This window comes from Lissotriton vulgaris, chromosome 11, assembly GCF_964263255.1.
Source record: "Lissotriton vulgaris chromosome 11, aLisVul1.2, whole genome shotgun sequence".
In the NCBI taxonomy this organism is placed as follows: Eukaryota; Metazoa; Chordata; class Amphibia; order Caudata; family Salamandridae; genus Lissotriton; species Lissotriton vulgaris.
In genome coordinates this window covers 346,310,043-346,333,454 of record NC_141699.1, presented here as the reverse complement: position 1 = coordinate 346,333,454, position 23,412 = coordinate 346,310,043, and the positions used below count along the sequence as shown (strand labels likewise).

General features: G+C 45.2%; 1 protein-coding gene across 1 annotated transcript in view; it reads right to left on the bottom strand.

The window, feature by feature from the left end:
• Nucleotides 1–5,749: 5,749 nt before the first annotated feature.
• The window catches only part of TCN2 (transcobalamin 2), a 153,993-nt gene continuing 136,330 nt past the window's right edge, over nt 5,750–23,412 (bottom strand). Inside the window, exons 9-10 of the mRNA XM_086943302.1 lie at nt 16,333–16,454; nt 5,750–6,889 (exon numbers count right to left, since the gene is read on the bottom strand). Coding sequence (XP_086799428.1) covers nt 6,828–6,889; nt 16,333–16,454 — 184 coding nt within the window. The 3' untranslated portion in view covers nt 5,750–6,827. The remainder of the gene's footprint in view (nt 6,890–16,332; nt 16,455–23,412) is intronic.

Here is a 23,412-nt window from a genome sequence, read left to right as displayed (position 1 = left end):
CTCTCCGCCTCAGCACAACTTAGCGCTTGGACGCCCCCGGGCAGCAATCGCGCTCAATAAATTTATTTTCATTTCATTTCATTTCATTTCATCTGTTGGGATCGATCTGTAGGTATTATTATTATTATTGTTATTGTCAGCAGCCCAATTCTCTCTGCCTGCGAGAAAGATTGCCCTCAGGGACTTCAGATTGGATTCTGCCCATGTAATGATCTCTTGAGCCAGGAGCCACTGGGACTGAACCCTACAACCTCCTTGATAGATCAAATACCCCATCACCACATTGTTGTCCTTGGACATGATGACCCGTGAGGAAGGAACCTAACTCCTGCAAAGCTAAACATAAAGCTTTGAGCTCCCTGTAATTCGAGAAACAACCTGCTTGAAGATGCTCCTATTTCCCTTGTATATACCAAGTATTCAAGGTTGCTCCTGACCCAAAACTTGTTGGCATAGGTGGTTCTTATGCGAGTTGATATCACATGAAAGGTCATCCCCCTGGAAAGATTGTAGTCGCTTGTAGTAAATGTCCTCTCCACTGTTCTTCTCCGGCTAGACTGTACTATGTTAGTTTTGATCTGCTACTTCAGCAACTTGTCTGACTCACTAGTTATACATCTGATCAGCAGAAAACAGTTTGGCAGCGTTTTCCTCTGTTGGAAAAAGTGGCATTGCCCGTGTGTTTGCCAGTGGGCCCGTTCTTCTCCTGCTGCTTTCTGCGAGTCTACAGCGTCTGAACGGACTCGAGAGTGTCTGGAAAGCGGCGATTTTGGTGAGCTGTTCCGCTTGTGTGTTTAGCATCACTCTGTGACTAGAGTACTTTGCTTGCCGTTGCTGTGTTTTTTTCGAAGCTTTGGTCACATACAGCGCCTCCGGTCTGCTGGGGCGGGTCTTTTGAGGAGGCTGGTCAGGCTTGCGTACTGCGCCTCCGGTCTGCCGAGGCGTGCCTTTGAGGAGGGTGGATTGTGAGCCGGTGAGTGTGTGGACAATTTTATTTGCTATTCTCTGCACTCATGGTACATTTGACTTCTTGGCAGTTGAACCGGTACATTTTGAACGAGTCACGAGCTCTGCCGCGCTCACATTCTCGAGACATACAGTCTTACCTGTCTTGTGATGCCATCATCATCTTCTCCTCTGTGACGCTTTCTGTGACGTTTTCTTTGCCTGCTACGACGCAACGTTGGACAGCAAGTCTTTTCCGCGAGCCATCCGGCGCGGACGTGACAGCGTGCTGCCATCTTGTGCTTGTCTTCGGCACATCGTGGTCATCTCAGGCTGAGCTGCTAACAGCTGGCTCCTGGTGGGGTTTACCTTACAATCTTGACCTGTCTATCTAACCTGGAAGGAACCTGCAATAAAGGATCTTAACTTACTAAGCGGACTCTGCATCTTCATTTACCACATCGCTCAACCACCTTTCCAAGGAACCCCTGATCTGAGTCGACACCTGAAAGAAATATTATATTCCTGAGAACATGGAGAGAAATTTGCCAAAAGATTGCTGATCAGAGGATACATGTTCAATTGTGCCTAAGGGAGGACATTGATAGTTGCTGCCATTAAACTCTGCAATCTCAACCAGAGGGAGAGTGGTGAGGCCTCCTGTCCCAGGAAATTCCAGATCTCTTTCTTGATAGTCTCTCTCCTTTCCATCAATAAGAAGACTTGATCATGTCAAAGTTAACCCCAAATAACACCAGGTCCTGGGTGGGAGCTAGAGAGGACTTCCTGTTATTGATGAGAAACCCATGAATCTGACTGTTCGCCATAGAGAAAGAAGAAGCCGAAATCAGTCAATCATCCAGATAAGGAAAACCCTGTATTCCCTTTTTATGAATGGCTCCAACTAAAGGTGCTACCATCTTCGTAAAAACTGTAGGAGAAGATGTTAGCCAACACAGAAGTACTTGAAATTGGTAGTGCTGAGAAACATTTGGGAAGAGGAATGTATTTGTACATGCAGATATGCATCTAACATATCCATTAATGCCACAACCTCACCCTGGTTCAGGAAGGGAAGGGGCTCCTGTAATATTATTTTGAACTTCAGATGAGGGATGTAAGAATTGACATCTTCAAATCAAACACTGAAGTTGCCTGATGCCTTTTTAATCATGAAGAGAATGGAGAACACTCCGTCACCTCTCAGATGATGGGAAACAACCCTTATCGCGCTTTTGGAAACAGGCTTTGAATACCATCCAGCAAGATCACTTCTTTTACTGGATCTGACGGAAGCAGAGTGTGCACAAAATACTCTGGAGGTGTACAGTCAAAAATTATAGTGTAGCCCTCCTCTAAATCTCTCAATACCCACTAGTCTGATGCTGGTGAAACTGGTGAAGCTGGGATTTTTCCCCTCAAAAGGGCTGGTTGCTCCTTGCAGGTACTGACAGCCCAAAAGTGCTTTTCCACCCAAAAAAAACAACCCATGGATGGCATTGCTGGGGTTAAAGCTTTTCTGTCCACCGCAGACATTTTAACCATCTCTTCCAAGGGAGCACAAAACAATTTCACGCCTGAAAAGGGGTCTTCATCAACAGGGTCTGCCTTCCAGTTGCTTAACAAGAATTGCCTTCTGGCTTGGATAGCAGCTCCACTATTACTGCTGCTGCATTCAAAGTATCATAGGAGATTTCAGACCAAATACTGGCCGGTTGTTCCATGACTTCCAACATTGGAGAAATAGTTGTTCCCTGTTCCATCAATTCCGCCTGACCGGGAAAGTCCTTAAAAGAATATGAATTGTATAAGACAAATATTCTGAATCCCTAATGGAAAAATGATCAGCTGCATATGATTGCAGTGTGTACTCTTTTGTCCACAGGATCTGAAGGGGAGGCACCCACCGATAAAATGGTAACTTGGGATGACCATCCCACCATCAAAGAATTATCCTAGACTGACGGAGAAAAGTTCTCAGAAAATTCTTGAATGGGATATCTTTTCGTCAGACATAAAGGAAAAGTGGTCTTATCAATATCCTACTACTCATTTTCAACCACATTCTTTAATGAATGCATGCATAAGAAGGAACTCAGGCTCCTTCTTCTGGTATGGCAGAAAAATATCCTCTGACTCCTCTGCCATTTGAGCTTCCATACATGCCATGCTCTCTTTGATATGCTGCAGGACCTCCTTTAATTTCTGAACCTGCATATATCTGCTTCTTAAATCTTCCTACTCCTGCTATGGATCTGTGCTGGAGAAGGGTTCAATGTGTTGCTTTTTAGGAGAAGATCACCCTGCTCTCTTCTTAAATGTTGCAGCAGCTTGAATCATCAGCTGAATTGCCTGCAGTGTAGGAGGCTCATGCTCCACATTTTGGGTCACTTCCCCCATATTGCCTGAGCCTTCCATATCGAAAATCGTCACACCAGAAGCCCTTCTGTGTTCTGTTATTAATAGTTTCTAAGAAAGAGGCCAAAGAGAATCTCACTGTCGTCCTTGTGGCCCAGCAACCCTTAAAAGGTGCACAACTTTCAGTAAGTGCTGTAAAAACACGGTTTAACCCAAAAAGTCGCTGAGACCTGGGTAAATAATTGATACAAACAAAGCGGTCCCAGATACCAGAACAAATAAACCATAATAAAATGACTTGAATAAATGCAAGAAAAAAATTATAACAGCATTGTTTTTAATCACAATTTGTATCGTAAAAAATCATTCATAAAATAAATACATAGTACATTACATATAATGCCCCAAAAAAGTTGGACAGGGAAGGGTAGTGATGGGATAGTGAAGGTACTGAATGGGAATTATAGCAATGGTGACTAAGACCTGAATACACCAGAAATAATAATTGATTAACACAATGGAAAAAACAATTCATCAAATAATTCAGCGATCATGCCTCGAACAGAACAGAATCACAAATGATAAATCAGGGAAGAGGCTGAACACAGGAGGAAATGTTGACGTTTCGACCCAAACAGATGCAGGCGTAGTGTAAACCTTGCTAGAGGGTCTTCATCAGGACAAGGGACGCAGAAGGTGGGGCAATGAATCTGGTCTGGGAAACTCTGATCAGATGTTGGAAGGGGTACCTCGCGAGGATCACGGTCCTTGAGTTATTAGGGAATTGCAGCACATGGGATTCAATTCCACAATACTACACTGTGGCTGGTTCTGATGTAAATGTACCGGTATGTTATAGACGATGAATCTTAATGACGGGATATCAACAGGAGTACAGCTTCTTAGACCGACGCTGTGTAAGATGTCAGGGTCAGATAGCCACACGTGTAATTAAAATCTGTTTTACGGGAGAATCACGGCCATAGGCGGGGGTTCCGATGCATTCACTGTCGACGTCAAAAGTCAAACGTCGTCGTGGCTCCATTGAATCCCGCTGTAAGCCGTTTACTATGTCCCTTACAGACCCCGATCCTTCATGTGGAAATTGAACCACGATTCCTGAGTAAACCTCCCGTTTCACCACAATGACGTTTGACTTTTGACGTCAACAGTGAATGCATCAGAACCCCTGCCTATGGCCGTGATTCTCCCTTAAAACAGATTTTAATTACACGTGTGGCTATCTGACCCTGACATCTCACACAGCGTCGGTCTAAGAAGCTGTACTCCTGTTGATATCCCGTCATTAAGATTCGTCGTCTATAACATATTGGTACATTTACATCAGAACCAGCCACAGTGTAGTATTGTCGAAAGCAATTGCAATTGAATCCCATGTGCTGCATTTCCCTAATAACTCAAGGACCATGATCCTCGCGAGGTACCCCTTCCAACATCTGATCAGAGTTTCCCAGACCAGATTCATTGCCCCACCTTCTGCGTCCCTTGTCCATATGAAGACCCTCTAGCAAGGTTTACACTACGCCTGCATCTGTTTGGGTCGAAACGTCGACACTTCCTCCCGTGTTCAGCCTCTTCCCTGATTTATCATTTGTGATTCTGTTCTGTTCGAGGCATGATCGCTGAATTATTTGATGAATTGTTTTTTCCATTGTGTTAATCAATTATTTTTTCTGGTGTATTCAGGTCTTAGTGACCATTGCTATAAATCCCATTCAATACCTTCACTATCCCATCACTACCCTTCCCTGTCCAACCTTTTAGGGGCATTATATGTAATGTACTATGTATTTATTTTATGAATGATTTTTTACGATACACGTTGTGATTATAAACAATGCTGTTATAATTTTTTCTTGCATTTATTCAAGTCATTTTATTATGGTTTATTTGTTCTAGTATCTGGGACCACTTTGTTTGTATCAACTTTCAGTAAGAGCATACTACCGCAGGGCCTCCTCTACAATGAGTCCAAACCTGGCTCCATACTGATTGCAGAGACACGTCTACTCCTAGTAAGAGCCTTCTAACGCTGGGCTTCCACCGTTAAAGCTTATAACATATAACAAGTGTCCGCTAGAGCTGAACCTCCGACATGGTTTCTGGGTCTGCAATAGAGCGACCTCACCCCGCTTACTTGAAGAGACTGCACAACAGAACAAACAAAAATAGGAAGTGGGGTGGGTTCGACTTCCTTTTGTAGGTCAATACGTAGGAAGAGAAGTCGGCCATATTGGAGGGGTGGTTGGGGAAGGTTGAGAAGTGTCTAGATTCTGAAATTTGCTCGGAGGCTTCTGTGGAGGAGCTAAAGCTCATTGTGTAATTAAGGTGGTGAGGAAGACTGGCGAAGAGGCAACGAAAGGTGGCCACGTAGGGCACCAAGGCTGGGCCCTCAACCTACACACAATTAAAGTCACTCTGGCACTTGCATTATCAAGTTTGTATTTGTAGCATTTACTGGCACGTACACATTTGTTGCACATAATTAATGAGGTAACCTGCAGAATAAGGGCTATTTTGTGATTGCACCTCTGCTCATCACATAATGTTACTTTGACCTCTTCCAAGTATCACTTCTATTTCTGTGCATATTCAACTGAAAACAACATAGATAGCAGCATGATTTTTTACAGATATATTACAAAATGGAGTGTGGCACCTGACTGGGACTTTAATAAGTATAATCAAGGGTCAGTGACATGAAATCTCTAGTCAATGTTGTAAGGCTCATATAAATCTGAAACAACTTCTGTCAATGGGAGAAACAAATTATAAGATTCTTACAAAACAATATACTGTTATAAAAGGCTGAAGCCTCAATTACATGAACACTGTAATCAGCAGCAGCCCGTGCAGGTAAGAGCGGTGGGGCATTGGACCGGGTTGGAGGGGAGGAGGGGGGATTGCGACAGACTACCACGAGGGAAAATTAAATAAATAAATCATTTTCCCTGATCGGCTGTCAAACGCGCCTCCCCCCCCCCCCTTCCCACCACCACCACCACCAGCCCACCTCTCTTACATGCTCGGGCCGCTGCTGACTGTAATCGTTTCTACCTAGGGACTTTGGCAGGGGACTTATAAATGTCAACAGAGCTTTTCCCTTGTGAGAGGAATATGTTATATAGGAGTAAGATAAGTGCGCAAAATAGAAGGAGGTGTCACCCTGAGCCTAAAAGATAGTATTCCAAATTAAATCCTCTCTCCTACATGTCTTTTTTTTCAAAAGGGTAACTCCATCTGCTGTCTAGCAAACTGAGGGTTGGCAACACAAACACAATAGGCCATAATAATTCACACATAACAGACGAGAGATTCCTCTTTTGGAGAAACATTGCCCTGTACAGAAGTGAAACGCATTTCTGCTTCTTTTAAGCATGTCAATTCTTAGGCCTCTCTTGTTGGTTAGAAAAACAGAACACAACAAAGAGAACACTTCTCTTGGAAGGAGTGGGTGAAGGGTTTAACTTTGGCGTTATCCTCTTTGGAATTCAGGCCTGCTGTTACCACTTTGTCAGCCTTAGAATGATGGTCTCGCCCTCTTGAGGTCTATAGTCAGCCATACCTGAGAAGGAAAAAAGATATTAAGTGAGACTTTCAAAGCATTTACAATTCATTACCCTCTGTGCAAGGGCAGTCCATGCTGTGAGATGCCTAACTAAGGCTGTAAGCATACAGCATGATTAAGTTCTACATGTCACTAAGTGTGGATCTATGTGGCACAATGAGGGATGCATACTTTTCTGTACAAGGTTATAGCATGCTGTTACATACATAACACATTGCGTAAAAGGATAAAACATGCTGGGGGGGGCTCATGCTCCACTGTGTGCAACTACAGAGGACATTAGGGCGATAAGCAACCCTTTGTGTGCAAGAATACAGCATTCTGGGAGATACGTGGCCCTATGTGTTTAAGGATAATCTTTTTTGGGTGATAAATACCTTTTGTGAGAAGGGTTATAGCATGCTTAGGAATACAAGCCCCTTTGTGTATAAGGCTGGAACATTCTGAAGGACACTCGAAAATGCCCTGCCTATAGCCAAAAGAGAGCCAAGTCTGGTATAGTGGGAACCATACAGTGGTGCTGTTCTGCCTCTTAATAAAAGCAAAAACAACAGTTGATGGACAGAATGCAGAAATAAGACACTTGAGAGGGCTTTATGTATTCACAGCAGCTGTAGTTTCTTTTTTTTTCTTCAATAAATTGAACCCTGAAGAGAAACTGAAAAGCTGAAAATTGCAAGACAATGTGAAGTAGGACAAGTCTCTTGATATATAGTTTTTTTCACTGAAAAAAACAAAAGGTTATAGGGACGTTATAGAGTTACTCAGATTTCACCAGTACAAAACCAGTGAAATTCAGCAGTTATAGTTACCTGATGTAACTAAAACTTACGCCTGCGCAATGCACGGCTTATAAACTCCCATGTTACATTACTCTTGACATGGTCAGTGACATCACTGATGACATCTCATATGACATCACTAATGACATCATCCTGTGAGTGTGTTTTGTAACCGTTTGTGTGACTTAAAATGGTATACTAAGCTACAGCTCAAGTTAAATTACTATTCTTTCTGTACTACTAATTAGCCATACTATTTTGAACATATCTCATCTGAGTGGCTGTGTGACTGTCTGTATCAGTAAATGAGTGGATGTCTGGGTGGCTGTATAGGTGTGTGAGTGGCTGTATGGATGGGTTTGTGGGTATGTGAGCAGCTGTATGGTTAAGTGATTGGCTGTGTGAGTGGTTGTATTTGAGAGTGAGTGAGAGTGTGAGTGAGTGGGTGGGTGAGTTAGTGGCAATGTGAGTGGCTGCATAGGTGTGTGTGAGTGGCTGTATGGGTGACTGAGTAGCTGTGTGAGTGGGTGTATGGGTGTGTGAGTGGGTGTATGGGTGTATGGGTGAGGAAGTCGGTGCATGAGTTGCTGTATGGGTGAGTATGTGTTTGAATGTGAGTATGTGTTTGAGTGTGAGTAAAGGTGAGTGGGTGTGAGTGGCTGTATTGGAGAGTGAATGTCTGTGTGAGTGGCTGTAAGGGTGAGTGAGTGGGTGTGTGAGTGGTTGTAGGATGTGGGAATGGGTATGTCAGTGGTTATGTGGGTGTGTGAGTGTTTATATGGGTGATTGAGTGGCTATGTCAGTGGTTGCATGGGTAAGTAAGTGGGGGCGCGTAGTTGTTTGGGTGTGTGAGCGGCAGTGTGAGTGGCTGTCCGGGTGAGTGTGTGAGTACCTGTGGGGTGAGCATTTGGCTGTATGAGTTTTTGTATGGGTGATTAAGTGGCTCTGTGAATGGCTGAAAGGGTGTATAAGTGGGTGTGCAAGTACCAAAAAGGTTGGTATAACTGGATGTGTGAGTGCCTGTTTTAGTGAGGGGCTGAATGTGTGAGTGGCTCTATTGATTGATTGATTGGTTATGTGAATACTGGTTTGGGTGTGTGAATGGGTATGTGAAGGAATGTGAGAGTGGTTGTATTGGGTGGGTGTTTGAGTGGTTCTCGGGAAGATTTCATCAGTGATGCATCAGTAATATAATTTGAGATATCAGTGATGTAACTGACCATGTCATCAGAGATGTGCTATATGAGCTCTAAGCAGTACATTACGGGGGCATAAGTTACAGTTAGATCAGGTAATTTTCACCTTATCCACGGCCGTTATTTCACTGCAGTGCGGCAGTTCCGTGGAGTGGGCGGGGTCACGTCGGCCGTTCACAGCACCAGCGAGGTAGTGGCCGCGATGGCCAACGGCCGACGGGAGCACGGAAAGGGTTAAAACTGCTGAATTTCACTGGTTTTGTATCAGTGAAATCTAAGCCTAACTATAACATCCCTAAAACCTTTGTTTTTGTACAGTGAATTTTTAAGTTTTTTTCAAAATTCTATTTCATAACTCTAAAGACCCTCTAATCTTTGTTTTTTCAGCGAATTTCTACGTCTTTTAAAGTTCTATTTCCTATATATAACGTCCCTGTAACCTTTGGTTTTTAAATGAATTTGTAAGGTTTTTTAAAATTGTATTTGCTAACTGTAACCACTAACCTTTGACTTGGAGTGAGTGAGTGCATCATTATGTATATGAGTGTCTGAGTAGGTTTGTTAGTGGGTGTGAAAGATTATGAGTGGGACTGTAACAGGGTATAGGAGTGTGTGGGTCTGTGAGGGGGTGGGGAATCTCTGAGAGGGTCTGTGAGTTGGTGAATGAGTCTCTGAGTAGATCTGAGAGCGGGTGAGAAAGTAAGAGTGACTCTGTAAGCGGGTCCATGATTGGCGGCTGTCTGTGAGTGGGTGTACATGTCTGAGCTTATCCGTGAGTGGGTGCATGAAGTGAATGGGTCTGTGAGTGTGTCTGAGGTGTTTGGTGAGTGGGTGAATGAGTACCTGAGTGGGTTCTGCTCATGTTTTGCCTTTTCTCTGCTCACTTTTAAAAAAAAATCTTTTTATGTAAACATTAGCAAAATAAAAGCATCAGGTGACAAGCATTGTTTCACAGTGGTCAAATATACAGTACCATGTACAGATTAATACTTTAGAATAACCTTGCAGGATCACAGGGACTCCAGCTCCACTGACGCCACTCTGATAGTCGGAGGGGTACATATATCGCCCCTGTGACTGTTCCAGGCGTCCCACACCTTCCCCCACTTTCGGGGGCACCCCCTAGCACCATAAACCGATCTCTCCCTGAACAAGCACCAGTCTAGATCCTCCATCTATTTCCCAATCTGAGGCACCTGGCTGGCACCCCACAGCTGGGCGATGTTACGCTTAGCAATCATGCAAGCCAGTGTCCCCCATTGTTTCCCATATGAGGACAGGTCTGTAGGCTCCCAGATATTCAGAAGACATTGTCGGGTCTCCAACGCTAGCTCCACCCCCATCACTTCATGTATCATATCGTGAATTTTTCCCTAGTAGTCCTGTATTTCTACGCAGTGCCACAAGATGTGCATGAAAGTCCCAATCTCCCCACAACCACTCCAACACTCCCCAGTCAGCACCAGCCCCATCCGCACTAGCCGAGGTCCCGTAGTATAAGACCGATGAAGAATCTTCAATTGCACCAATCTGAGTCTCATTTGGATGGCCACAACCTTCGGGGAGGCAACCGCCTCTCTCCAGTCCTCATCATCCAGCACTAAGCCATCGGTGCCCCACTGCTCCCTAGGAGTCGCTAATGGGTCCCCTATGTGGTTGATCAGTTTTTTGTATATTAGCGAGATAGTTTTTTCTGGGACATGCCCATCCAAGACCCGGTCTTCCAATGGGGAAGCCTCCGGGAGTATGGTGCCTCGGGGGATATTTGTAGATAGGGCGTGTCTAACCTGGAGGTATCGGTAACGCTCACCCTATCGCAGCTGGTATTTTCCCTGCAGGGCTTCAAATGTAAGGATACCATCTTTTCCCCAGATATCCTTCACCTGTGAGATCCCAATGAGATCCCATTTGTCAAAGCCATTCGATTTCCACAAACTGTCCAATTTCTCTGAACTCCACAACTCGCTGGATAAGCATGCACATACCACTGGAAGTTGGAGGTGGACTAACTCTAGAAACTTAGGTACCAGTTTGTTAGGTCCAGCTGTCTGGGATTTGGGTCTCGGCCAGTCCTCCATTGGGAGACCTGGACGCAACGCTGAGTGAAAAAGTCCTATCTCAGTGACAGCTTCTCATAGGGATAAAGTGATACCTCGAGGAGTATTGAATAAGAGAGCGGACTTGCCCTGGGTTAAGCCTGGAAGAAGTTCATGGAGTTCTGCAACGTGAAACTCCGCGAAGTGCAAAACAAATCCTCTGCCACGCTACGCAGAGCTCCGCAAGCGGCAGAGTGCATTGGGTACATGTTGTTTGCAGTGATTTTCAGTGCCAGGTGCTTATCTACACTGTGCAATCATCGCAAACGGCACCATGTACAGTGCGAACGGGTGCTGATTCCTTTCTGCCTCTCAAGTAGATTTTTTCTCGAGCGCCAGCTTTCTCAACGCGAACGGACAGTTTCTCAACGTGAGCGGTCGCAAGCATACATGACCACTTGCAATGAGAAATCAGACCACCTGTGTGGAGGTTGATTTTCCACGCTCGGGCTCGCCAACTTGACAGAGTTGTTTTTTAACTCGGCGAGCTCCACAAAATGCAGAGTACGGAAATCTCTGCAATTCCGCAAGTAGAGCGGAGTTCACCATCCAGGCTTAGCCAAGATGGTGCACTTAAGAAAGGATCATGGATACCTGCCTCATTTTCGTCACTATATATAGGACAAAAGGGAGAGGAGGAAAAACATAGGCTAATATCCCTGACCAGTTCATCCACAGTGCATTGCCCATGGGCTGTGAGTGCGGGGACTGGTGAGTGAACTTTTATGTTTTCAAAAGTGGCAAACAGGTAGATGATCAGGACCTTAACTACTGAAAGTATGTATGATGGCCTTGTGGGTGGTGTTCTCTCTCACTGACTTGTTGTTGCCTCCTGCTGAGCAGGCCCACAAAGTTGTTATTCACCCACTGCACATGCTCCACAAACAGTTGAATGTGGTTGCATGTTCAGAGAGCTAGGAGGAGTTATTCCACCATGCCTCTGGACATAGTATGTGGCTTTCAAGATGTCCACGTTCGCAGAGTGCCTAGCAGTTTCTGGTACTTTAAGTAGAGCCTCTGGTACAGAGGGGTCCAGGTGCCTTGTACGGTCATTTCTTGGAGGTCAGCAACCCACCCTATGAGAGATGCATCAGTGGTCATGGTCACTTGCAGAAGAGGGTCTAGAAGAGAATGCTGAGCCCTGGTTGATTGGATCTGACATTCTCCCAATACCCTTTCGTTTGTATTCATTGGCTCAAGAGACACTCCTGGAGTGGTTGAATGAGTAATTTGGAATGTGAAACAATTGTAAAGCACAAGCCTATCATCCCCAATACTTTCATCAAAGTTTCTACAGTGAGAGGATTTTCCATCTGAAAAAGAGTTGGCAACCGTTGGAATGCCTTCCGCCTTTGTTGGTGTATGCCTTCCCTCTTACTGCATGTAGAGTGGAGCCCAGGAAGGGCTGGACATGTTGGGGTTGAAGGTGTGACTTTTTACATTTGATGAGGAAAACTAACCTGTGAAATAAGAACTCCGGTGGTGATTGAAATTGTATTTTGCTACACTCTTGATCAGCCATCATCAAAGTATGGAAAAACATGCATGACTACACTGGCTACCCAAACACAAACTAGCACAATTCAAACTCCTGAACCACACCTTCAAGGCACAACAAAACTCGGGCCAAGCATACCTCAGCAATCACCTCTGTTCAGAAACCTTTCAGACACCTCTGTTCGGCCCAGCTCCTATTAATACGTGTTCCATGCATATGGAAAACCAGATTGGGTGGTCAAGCTTTTTCCTACATGGCTCCTAAAGTCTTAAATGACCTGGAGTTACACATCACATTCACTTCCTCAGTTCTTGAGTTCTGAAAGAAACTGAAGACCTGCTCTTCGTAAGCCCCTTTGCAAACCCTAGGAGAGGGTAGACTCTCACCTGCGCAGCAGCAGGATAACCCTCAAGGTCATAGCGTATGTTACAAATCAACATAACATAACATAAGCATTCAGAGGATGAACCTGTTCAATGGCCGAAGGTCTAGGATTGGATGGCGGAAGCAGTCTTTTTTGGGTATAAGAAAGTACAACCCTTTACAACATTGTTGTACAGCCACTGGATTGATGGCACTCTTTGTGAGGAGAGCTTGAACAGCTTCCTGTAGGAGCAAGAGGGGCAGAGGTGGTCTTAATGGAGTATGTGGTGGCAGGGTGGAATGGTGTGTCATTGTAGGCAGTGCCCTTCCCACACAATGGAAAGCACCCAATGCTCTGAGGTGATGTCTTCCTGTGGGAATAAGTACCTCACTCTTCCCATGACAGGTGTAGTAAGATCGGGGGGATAGGAGGCACCACTTTCCAGCAGAGATGCCTCTAGAGGAGCCACCTCTGTCTCTGCCCCAGCTTTTCATTTGTATGCGCTCCTCTGGAAGGTCTTAGTCGCTTATTTGCAATCCCCTTGTGCCATAGGTACGTGACAATTTCCCATATTAAAGGTGATACATCTGCAGGGAAAGGGGCTTGTAAATAAGCCCCTTAGTTTGCTGGCGTCCTGAAGAGGCTGTTGAAAAGATGGTACTTGCTTATTTAGCACCACTCCTAGTTTGTTGTCTGCAAAAGACAGATTTGGGACTGGTGGGCTGCAAGATACCCATGGACTTTGCACTCTTGAAGTCTTTTTTAATTTTTTGGAGCATCTGGTCTATCAGGGGGTATAGTACAGTGCAAATAGATGCTTACCGTACCATCAAATGGAACATTCAAGATCTGCTGTGCACATCCGGCCTAAACCTTGACACCGTGAGCAAGGCATCACCGCAGAGGAGGATGCGGATGTTAATCTCTCTAGTGGTTTTGTTTGCCACATCGAAGGCGAATCTTATGTTGGTGTTTCTAATGGTTTTCATTTAGCAGCTAACTCCTTTCACGGGTCTCTGTGGGCCTCCAGGAGATTCTTGAGGAGCTACTCCATTATTTTCCCACTGGTCGTGGTCATACCGGAACCATAAAGCCATAGACTTGTATATGCCCCGATGGGTGGCTATTTCAAGGATCAGGTGTTTGCCTTGCTGGACCTTTTCACTTTGGTTCCATGTCGGGTGTCAGAACATCCTCTGTTGCTTCTCTGGGTGCCCTCTAACACATGGTGTGCACAACAAAGGGTTGTGGGTGGCCTGCCATGGACATACACAAGGTTATCAGAGGCCAGTTCAAACATGTTGACACTGAGTACGACCACTTTGGATTTTTTAAGCTCTTTACAGTGATCTGTGGCTTACTTAAGCCCCTCTTTGATCATGGTGAGGTAATGCTCTGTCATCTCAGTTTTGTAAAATGTCTTGACTCCAAAGTCATCCTCATCCGAATTAAGGTATGCCAAGCGTTAGTACTGTTGGGTGGTGAGACCCTGACAGGGTGGGGCTTGAGGTTGGGATCCTCTGGGGGTATAGACTATGTAGTCCCCATTCTCGCTCCCAGGCCCGAGGGTCTAATCATGGGGTCCCAGGATTTGATGCAGTGTCCTGTGTGTGAGGTTGAGGAAAGAATAGGGGTAAGAGATGTGTGCTGAAGATGCTGTAAGGGTGAAATGGAGTTGGCGCAAAGAGATGTGTGCTGAAGATGCTGTAAGGGTGAAAATGGAGTTTGCGCAGAGGCAGAGTCCTTGACTCCTTTTGGGGCTTAGTCGTCTCAGAGGGTCAAAGCCTGGTTCATGGAAGACAGGCAGGGCCAGCTTTAGGGCAGTGCGACTGGTGCGGCTACACTGGGCGCTGACCTGTGGATGGGGCGCTGTGATCTCGGGGCGCTGTGATCTCGGGGCGCTGTGTTTAGCAATATTTTATGATAGGAGAGATGAGGGGCACTTTTGCAGGTAGTAGTGAGAGAATCTGAGGAGGCAGTCATCGGACGTGAGAGCGCCAAAAGTGATTGTCGCACCGGGTGCCACGAGTGCTAAAGCCGGCCCTGAAGGCAGGCCTGTACTTTTTTGGAGTTTTATAAGTCCTGAAGTCAGGGGCTTGGTGAGCATTTTGAATGTATCTGGATGTATAAACAGTTTCTTTAGCTTTAAATCGGGGGTCTTAGACAGCTTTTTGAAGATTGACCCCCAGATTTTGCCTGATCTTGGCGTCGAAGCAGGCTTCGGCACTGGTGTGGCTGATAGTGCAGCTTTCAGTGTAAATTCGGTTTAGGATCCGAGTGTGGCTTTTTGGGACCTCGAGGTCAAGATGGTGTCAAAGCACATCAGTGCTCAGTGCCCTTAAATTTGGCTTTCTCTGGTGTCGACCCAGTCACTGAAATCAGGGATGGGCTGCTCAGGCGAGCTAAACCCAAAGGCTCAACTCAGGGCTTTCAGAAGACGTTTTGGGGTTCAAGATTTACTTTGTGGCACTGGAGAGGTGCAGGGGGAAGAGGTCGACTTGGTCTTCAGGTCGGGGCAGGCATCTGTTTCACCACAGGTTCTTGGAACCCTCACCCTCAGAAGCTTCCGAGAAGATGCCTTCCAGACTCTTCTCCTTGTTGCTGTTGCCGACAAGGCTTGTTGCTGCATTTTGTGTTAAACCCACCGCCTTGCTTTTCAGTACTGGGGCGTCTGGTTCCAGTCAAAGGTGCAGAAGGCATCACTTGAGGTCCATTTGTTGTCTGGTCATCAGGTGAGAGACAAATTATAGATTGCTGATCACTTGAGGGGTATTTGGTTTTCCACTTAGGGCACAATTGGAAGGATGTACATTACATACCCTAACTCTAGGTGCATTCTCCTAATGACATCAAACAATAGAGAAGACTTGAAGGTTACATTGAGTTAGGAGGCACTATGAATTGAAAGCCAATGGTCGCTGCCTGGATTCAGTCTCGGAGGAGCAGGAATGATGATTTTGTCAGAGAATCCGAAGAGCGGTTAGCTGGTACTAAGGAAAACCGTGTGGAATACGTTGCTGAGGGAGCAGTATGCCTAAATGTGCAAACCCATCTGAGGGTTTGGGCCTTCAGGCATCGCAGAAGAAAACAATCCGAGGTGGGGCCAGTGTGTTGGTGCATTGTGGGGTCACAGCAAGTCTTGTGACTCAAACTCAAAAAAGTTGCAAAAGGCCAGGCCCAACAATAGATGGCATGAGTGTGCAGAGCAAGTGTATATACATTCCAAAAAGTTACAAACATATATACATATAGCTTCCATGAGAAAACATTCAAATTAGGCAGAGAAATGAAATTATACCCATAGTGTGTATGAAAAGAGTCAACCCAAAATAAAGAATTCGCTGTTCTTGATCACTACTTTGACTATTTTGCAGTACACCAAGCACCTAATTAAAACAGCAAAAAGAAGGAAACTCCCAGAGGGTATTTAGCTAAACACCAGTAGGTATTTAAAAATGTTACTGTAGGACACGCCTCAACTTTTTTCGCTTTCCTAAAACATACCTTCGATTATTGAAACATTTGGTTCCTTGAGAATTTTCCAATAGGTCCTTTCCGACTGTTTACCGTTCAGACCATTCACCGTGGTTAAAAATGGACCATACAGAGTGTCTTCGGTCTCAAATCTAGAAGAGAAAATTCGAAAAATCACCAAGAATTCAACATTTAGTAACCAATAAAGCTTTTCAGTATGCAACTAGCTTGGTTTTTAAAGAAAAGCCCTTGCTAAGAGAGAGAAGTTTCAATAATATTGTAATATGATGAAGCATATTAAATGATGAATGTGCCTCTTTTCACCACATCGATGGAGATCATGAGATCAGGAACACGTTCTGCAATTAAAATGGTGCTTAAATAATATATATCGTTATATTCACACACAATTGTACTCTTTTGCCTCGATCTGGGGGGATGAAAGGCTGAGTTGGTCTGTCAGGAACAGAACCTGTGCTGTGGCCTTTGCAAGCAAATTTCTGTATCGAGCACAGTATACAAACGCCGAGCTTTGTAACTGCCTAATAGGTTATCGCTGACATATGTGGTCTCAATATCTTTCCAGTGCTGGGTGACATTGTATTTTCTTCTTCTGCAGTTAGTGAAATCAACTTTACCTATCTAATACAAATAGGGAGGAAATGCGGGTAAATAGATCGACATCTAAGGCGATTCTAGTTTTGCAGCATGAGCCCTTTTATAGATGGACGTGTTTTGAGTATATCCTGCCACCCAGTGGTTACATTTAGAAAGCAGGTACGTTTTGGGACCAGACCCTTCAAGAGAATGTTAGACCACCTCTGTAGTGTGACATGCAGTTAGATTATGGTTATTTTGGGGGGGGCGTGGCTTGGACGCCGAGGAGATGGCGGTGTAGAGCGTCTCTCCTCCCGACACGAACTCTGCCATCGGGAATTGGGACGCTTTGTTAAGCCTGCAACGCGGATGTGAGCGAGGGTTTGGGCACCGGATCATCCCCAGTATGCGGTGAGCCGTCCTGTGTGGCCGTAGCTGAAGCGGGGAGAGAGTTACACCGAGCGAGGCGCCGAGCGAGGCTCCGGACGCTCATGGCGGGAGCGCCGGTGGAAGAAAGGAAACGAGGCAAGGAGTAACTCCGAGGGCGCAGTGAATCTGCCAGCGCAAAGAGGATTGTGGCAACGGCGATGCCCAGCAATGCTTTGTGATGCGGGGCAAAGACAAAGCAAAAGGAAGCGTGAGTACAGTATGATCGGCCATGTCCGGGCTTCATTAAACCTAACCAAGATGGCGGCCGCCACTCGAGAATGCTCGATAATGTTCTGAAATGCCTTAAAATGCCCTAAAATCGTAACGAGACGAAGTGGCTTTCCACTTTACACTTTATATCTCGCTCTATATTTCGCTTAATCCAGCATACAACGCCTTGGAAGGAAAGTAAGCACGTCATTTCCAGTTTGATCATGAGGGCATAATGGGATTATGCTGAGTGCCTGGACTACCTGTTACCAGACCACAGGGGTAATTTCAATGAGACAGTGCCTTCTCAAAGCACTCTCTCTTCAGTGATTTCCACGGCAACAGTGACTGCCTGGATTGCCTGGCATCACACCTCAGTGATCTCTCAATGTTATAGTGATCTCTACACAGTGATCTCTCCAATGACATTACATGAACCATGTGTACACCTGAATGAATGTATGTGAAGCTCTATACCTCAGGTTCCACTTGACGGATTGCTATATGTGCGACGGTGAACAGAGATCTGGGTGACCATTCTCTTCTATAGATCTGTGTTGTCTAATCTACCCCACGTGCTTATCGAAGAGGGGGTTCCAGAGCACCGTTCAAGGAACTAAGCATTCACGATGGATACCAAAGACCAAGGAACCCTTAAGAGACTTAAATCGGACCACTCGAACCCGGGGTCGCCAAACAAGCCAAAGAAAGTCACTCCGGACGCACTGGACATGATACTAAATAGGTTAGACGAGGTGAAAGACTTAGCCAAGGTTACTAAGGAGGAAGTGGTGGCAATCCGTCAAGATATCCGAGACACTAACGCGCGTTTAACAGAGACAGAATCCCGGATCAGTCGCCTGGAAGACATAGAGGTTAAAACCTCAACGGCCTTAAAACACCTCCACATCTCCTCTGACCAGACAACCAGACGACTAGCCGAGTTGGAGGACAGGAACAGGAGAGGAAACCTACGCATCTTTGGAATTCCGGAAGGATCAGAAGATTCGGATGGTTCATGCATCAAGTTCTTGGAATCCTGGTTCACTAAAGCCACAAACATGACTTTCGCAAATCCTCTGGAATTTGATAGGGCGCATAGAGTCCCAGGAAGAATCACTAAAACACAAAGAGGACCAAGACCCATCGTATGTAAGCCCTTACGCTACCAACATGTGGAACAAATCCTAGCCTTCGTGAGAAAACACAATCATATTCTATGGAAGGACACCAAAGTCTACATCTCTCAAGACTACAGTAAGGAGACCGTCGAAACAAGGAAGGCGTTCCTCGCCCTTCGTCCGCATATGTCAGTGAAGGGATACCAATTTGGCTTTGCGGGCCCAGCGAAATACTGGGTGACGATACGAGGATCAGCTCACTACTTTACGGACCCAATGAAGCTGAAACGCATGCTTGAGGATGTGGAAGAACGAGACATGGAGCGCGACATGGAGACTAATAACCCGGATGGTCTATCGACCTCGGCTTCTGCTTCAGGGTACAAGTGACCAAGTTAGGTCTTATCATGCAGTTTCTGCGCTCTGTTGTTAGTGAAAGCCTGATGGGCTCATATGTTGCTGGGTTCCTACCGGATAGACCTCAAGTCTACGGATGTACTGGAAGTTTCTTTAATTTACATCTCTGGTTCAGGCTGGCATGGCCCAGCTGCTATTGATCGGATCCTCTTGTTTAAAGTTGGCTCGCCTGGATGGCTCCAATGAGACGATGGCCGGTAATGTATACATTGTAAAGTGTTGTCTAACTCCAGACTTTGGAACACTGTCAGGCTACCCGGAGTAGACCGGATTCGTTCTGGCAATACTGTGTCTCTTTGACTATTGATTACTGATGTCCTACTGTTCTCTGTTCAGGTTCTTCGCCACTGATGCGATGACTTAGACTCTACTAACCACTTCGTGCCTTGATGTGAGATATGATGCCATAATATCTTCTAATAGGTCATGGTGATGTCTTCTCAAATTTCTGCTCGATAATCATAGTTTAGTGTGCACTCAGAAATTATTCTGCCTTACCAAAAAGATATAAGGAGTGGGTGTGCTGTTGTACACATGCCGGTTTTGTTGCATTACTTCAATGTTCCACTGCTTGCATAGCCTTTTATATGCATTTTCCGTTATGTATTGTTGTTCCAATGTCTTTAAATGACTAAGTTTAGGCGGGGGGGCTACTGCAGTTTTCCTCACGTCGCCATGCTTCTGTATTACAATTGGGGTGGGTGGGGTGGGGGGTTGCGTGGGGTTGGGAGGGGTGGGTGCTGTGTTCTGTGTTTTGTATTATTTTTCCTTATTTCTCCTCCATTCTCCTTCTCTCTTTTTCCTCTCCTTCCCGTATCATCTCTTTCCTCTCTTACCTGTCTCTTTGCTCTTGATTGGACAAGTTGTATCATGCATATGATGTGCTTACATATCTATACTCAGACTAAACGTGCTATATCATCAGGTATCCAGTTATATGGTGGTGGTTTCAGACTGTATCTCATCTTGAGTGGTAGGACAATGTGTTCTTTACATGATGCGCCATATACCATGTTTTCCCTTGGGTCTCTTGTTACAACCATGACACATATACCACTGTAAATGTCACATAGAACGCTGTCCACTCCACTTGGTACAACCTCTCTTGATCGATTGAAAGTTTTATCCATGAATGTTAAGGGTCTGAATCAGCCCGTCAAAAAACAAAAGATATTAGATTATTTGCGGAGACAAAAGGGGGACATTGTTTTGCTACAAGAAACCAAATTGGATGCTAAACAATTCTATACTCTGCGCAACAAGTTTTATACAGAGGTTGTAGGGTCAGGTGCACTCGGTAAAAAGAATGGGGTTCTGGTATTATTGTCAAAGAAGTCCAAGGTAGAGCTCCTATCCTCCTCATCAGATGACAAAGGTCGCTGGGTTACGGTGAAACTCACTAAGGATAACACGGAATTCTTTGTCACTAATGTCTACGCACCTAACACTAATGATTTAGAATTCTGGCAGGATTTAGTCAAACAGATTGCGATGGTTCCTGACACGGCGATACACATAATTGGGGGGGACTTTAATCTTCCGTTTGACCCGGCCTTAGATAGGGACTCTAAGTGTACATTCAAGCCAAACAAATCACATAATGCCTTCATCAAACTATGCCAACAATTCCACTTAATTGATGCGTGGAGGATACAAAACCCCACTGATAGAGACTACACATTCTACTCTTCCCCTCACGACTCGTTCTCCCGTATTGACTACATTTTCATTACACAAAATGGCGTAGCAAGGATAGAGGATACTTCAATTGAGCCAAGGGTACTGTCGGACCACTCATGTATATCTCTATCCATCAGTAACATTAAACCATCCCCTAAACAAACGGCCTGGAGACTTAACGAAGAAATCCTACACAAAGAACAGAATAGAACTAAAATCTTGGAGGCTATTAGATCTTATCTGGAGACTAATGTGAGGGGGGACACCTCAGAACTAGTGCGATGGGAAGCCCTAAAAAGCACAATAAGGGGAGTGTGCATCAAAATCCGTTCAGCAATGAACAGGGATTGTAATGCGAAGTTAGAAGGGTTGGAAGCTGAGATAGCTACTTTAGAGAACAAACACCAAAGGACAAGGGACCAGGAAACGTTCAACATCATGACCCATAGAAAATACGAATATAACAAGCTAGTGAGCGAAAGGGCGGGAGTGTGGCTGGATAGGAAGCGAAGGTTTAAGCTATGTGAATCTAACAAAGCCGGTAAGAGCCTGGCAGCATACTTAAAATTTAAAGTACAAAGGAATGCTATTAATGTTATCAGGGACTCGGCGGGAGTCGCTCATTCGGACCCTCAAAAGATATCCGAGGTCTTTAAAGACTTTTATGAGGACCTGTACGCTAAAAACGAGTTGGTGATGGGGGACAAAATTCAAGAATATCTACAAGAATGTGCTCTACCAAAGTTAAAGCCTGAGGAACAACTCAGTTTGAATGGGCCGATCCTGGCTAATGAGGTAGAAAAAGCGATCAAGGGGTTAAAATGTGGGAAAGCACCAGGTCCGGACGGCTTCACGGCCAAATTTTATAAAAGTTTTGCATCGGACTTAGTTGATCCCCTGCTACACCTCTTTCACGAATTTACAGAGTCAGGGGAGGTCAAAGGTACGTTGGCAGAGGCAACTATTGCAGTCCTGCCAAAGGACGGCAAAGACCCATCACTCCCAAAGGACTACAGGCCGATTTCCCTGATTAACCTTGATTGTAAATTACTAGCCATGATCCTATCAGCCCGTCTGCAAAAAGTCCTCCCCACCCTAGTACATCCGTCTCAAGCGGGTTTCTTAAAACATCGACTATCCAGTGATAACACCAGAGTACTGGCCCATGCTCTAGAAAAAGCGAAGCTTTTGACGACCCCCACGGTGGCAGTCACACTGGATGCAGAAAAAGCCTTCGACAAGGTAGATTGGTCCTACCTTGAGGCGGTTTTACGAAACTTCAACCTAGGAGAGACGTTTACTAAACTCGTAATGGCTTTGTATGCCGGCCCCACTGCTAAGGTCAGAGCGGGCGGCTCCTACTCTTCCTCTTTCTGCCTAAAACAAGGGACGAGACAAGGCTGCCCACTATCACCTTCTCTGTTCCTATTGGCAATAGAACCCTTTCTGTGGCATATCAGACACAATGAAGCCATTGCTGGGGTTCCATTTGGTAATTGCACCGTAAAATTGACTGCATACGCCGACGATGTCCTGATCTTGTCGGAAAAAGCTGACGAGGCTATCCCGGCCTTGATGGACACAATTGAGGGGTTCTCTAGAGTCTCAGGATACAAATTAAACAAGGATAAAACAGAGGTTAAGTTACTAAACAACATCGGGGATAAAGGATTACTGGGAACATCTGGCCTTACCTGGCAACCGAAAGCTTTTAAATATTTGGGCCTAGACTTTGAGAAGGACTTGATTACGACTCTGAAATTAAATGAAGACTCAACATTAAAAAAGATATCCACTTTACTAGACAGTTGGTCACCTAAATTCTTGTCCTGGTGGGGCAGGGCTGAGACTCTAAAAATGATGTGCACGCCTCTAGTTAACTACCTGGCTAGCATGCTCCCCATGACTTTCTCAGACGAATTTATTAAGAAGGTGGACAAGCTGTTCGGAGAGTTCCTATGGCGAGGGAAAAAAGCCAGGATATCACTTAAAAAGCTGCAGCTAGCAAAAGATAAGGGCGGCCTGGGCCTGCCCTCGTTTAGGAACTACCAAACGGCTTTCCTCTGTAAGCAAGGGGCCCTTTGGTTGGTTGAGGATACATCCTACACTCCAGTATGGCTAACTATTGAACGGTCGCTAATAGCAGATGCACCCCTCTCGTCTCTCCTCACCATGGATCTGGCCCATATACCTCACTCCAAATACATCCTTCTAAATACCAGAAGAGCACTTCTCCGACTTGACCAATATCATAAGACTGCTCTGGTGATTAAGAGATCCACCCTACTCTCATTATGGCATAACCCTAAGATCAGGATAGAAGGGAAAACCCTTTACTGGGAAGTGTGGGCCGGAAAAGGTATACACATAGTGAATGACCTCTATGATAATGGCAGACCCCTGCCCTTCTCGACATTGCAAGAAAAGTTTAGCTTACCACCCATAGAATTTTACCAGTTCCTAAAACTGAAGGCCGCTATCTCCAAATGCCCCCTCACCACAGACTTACCTTGGCTCGTGTCCCGGCTACGAATACTATACCATGCTGACCATTTTGTATCAAGAATATATAAATTGCTCCTCCCCCTACCCAAGACGCCACATAGGCTGACCGAAATTAAGTGGGAAGCGGAACCTAATTCCACAGGCATTACAT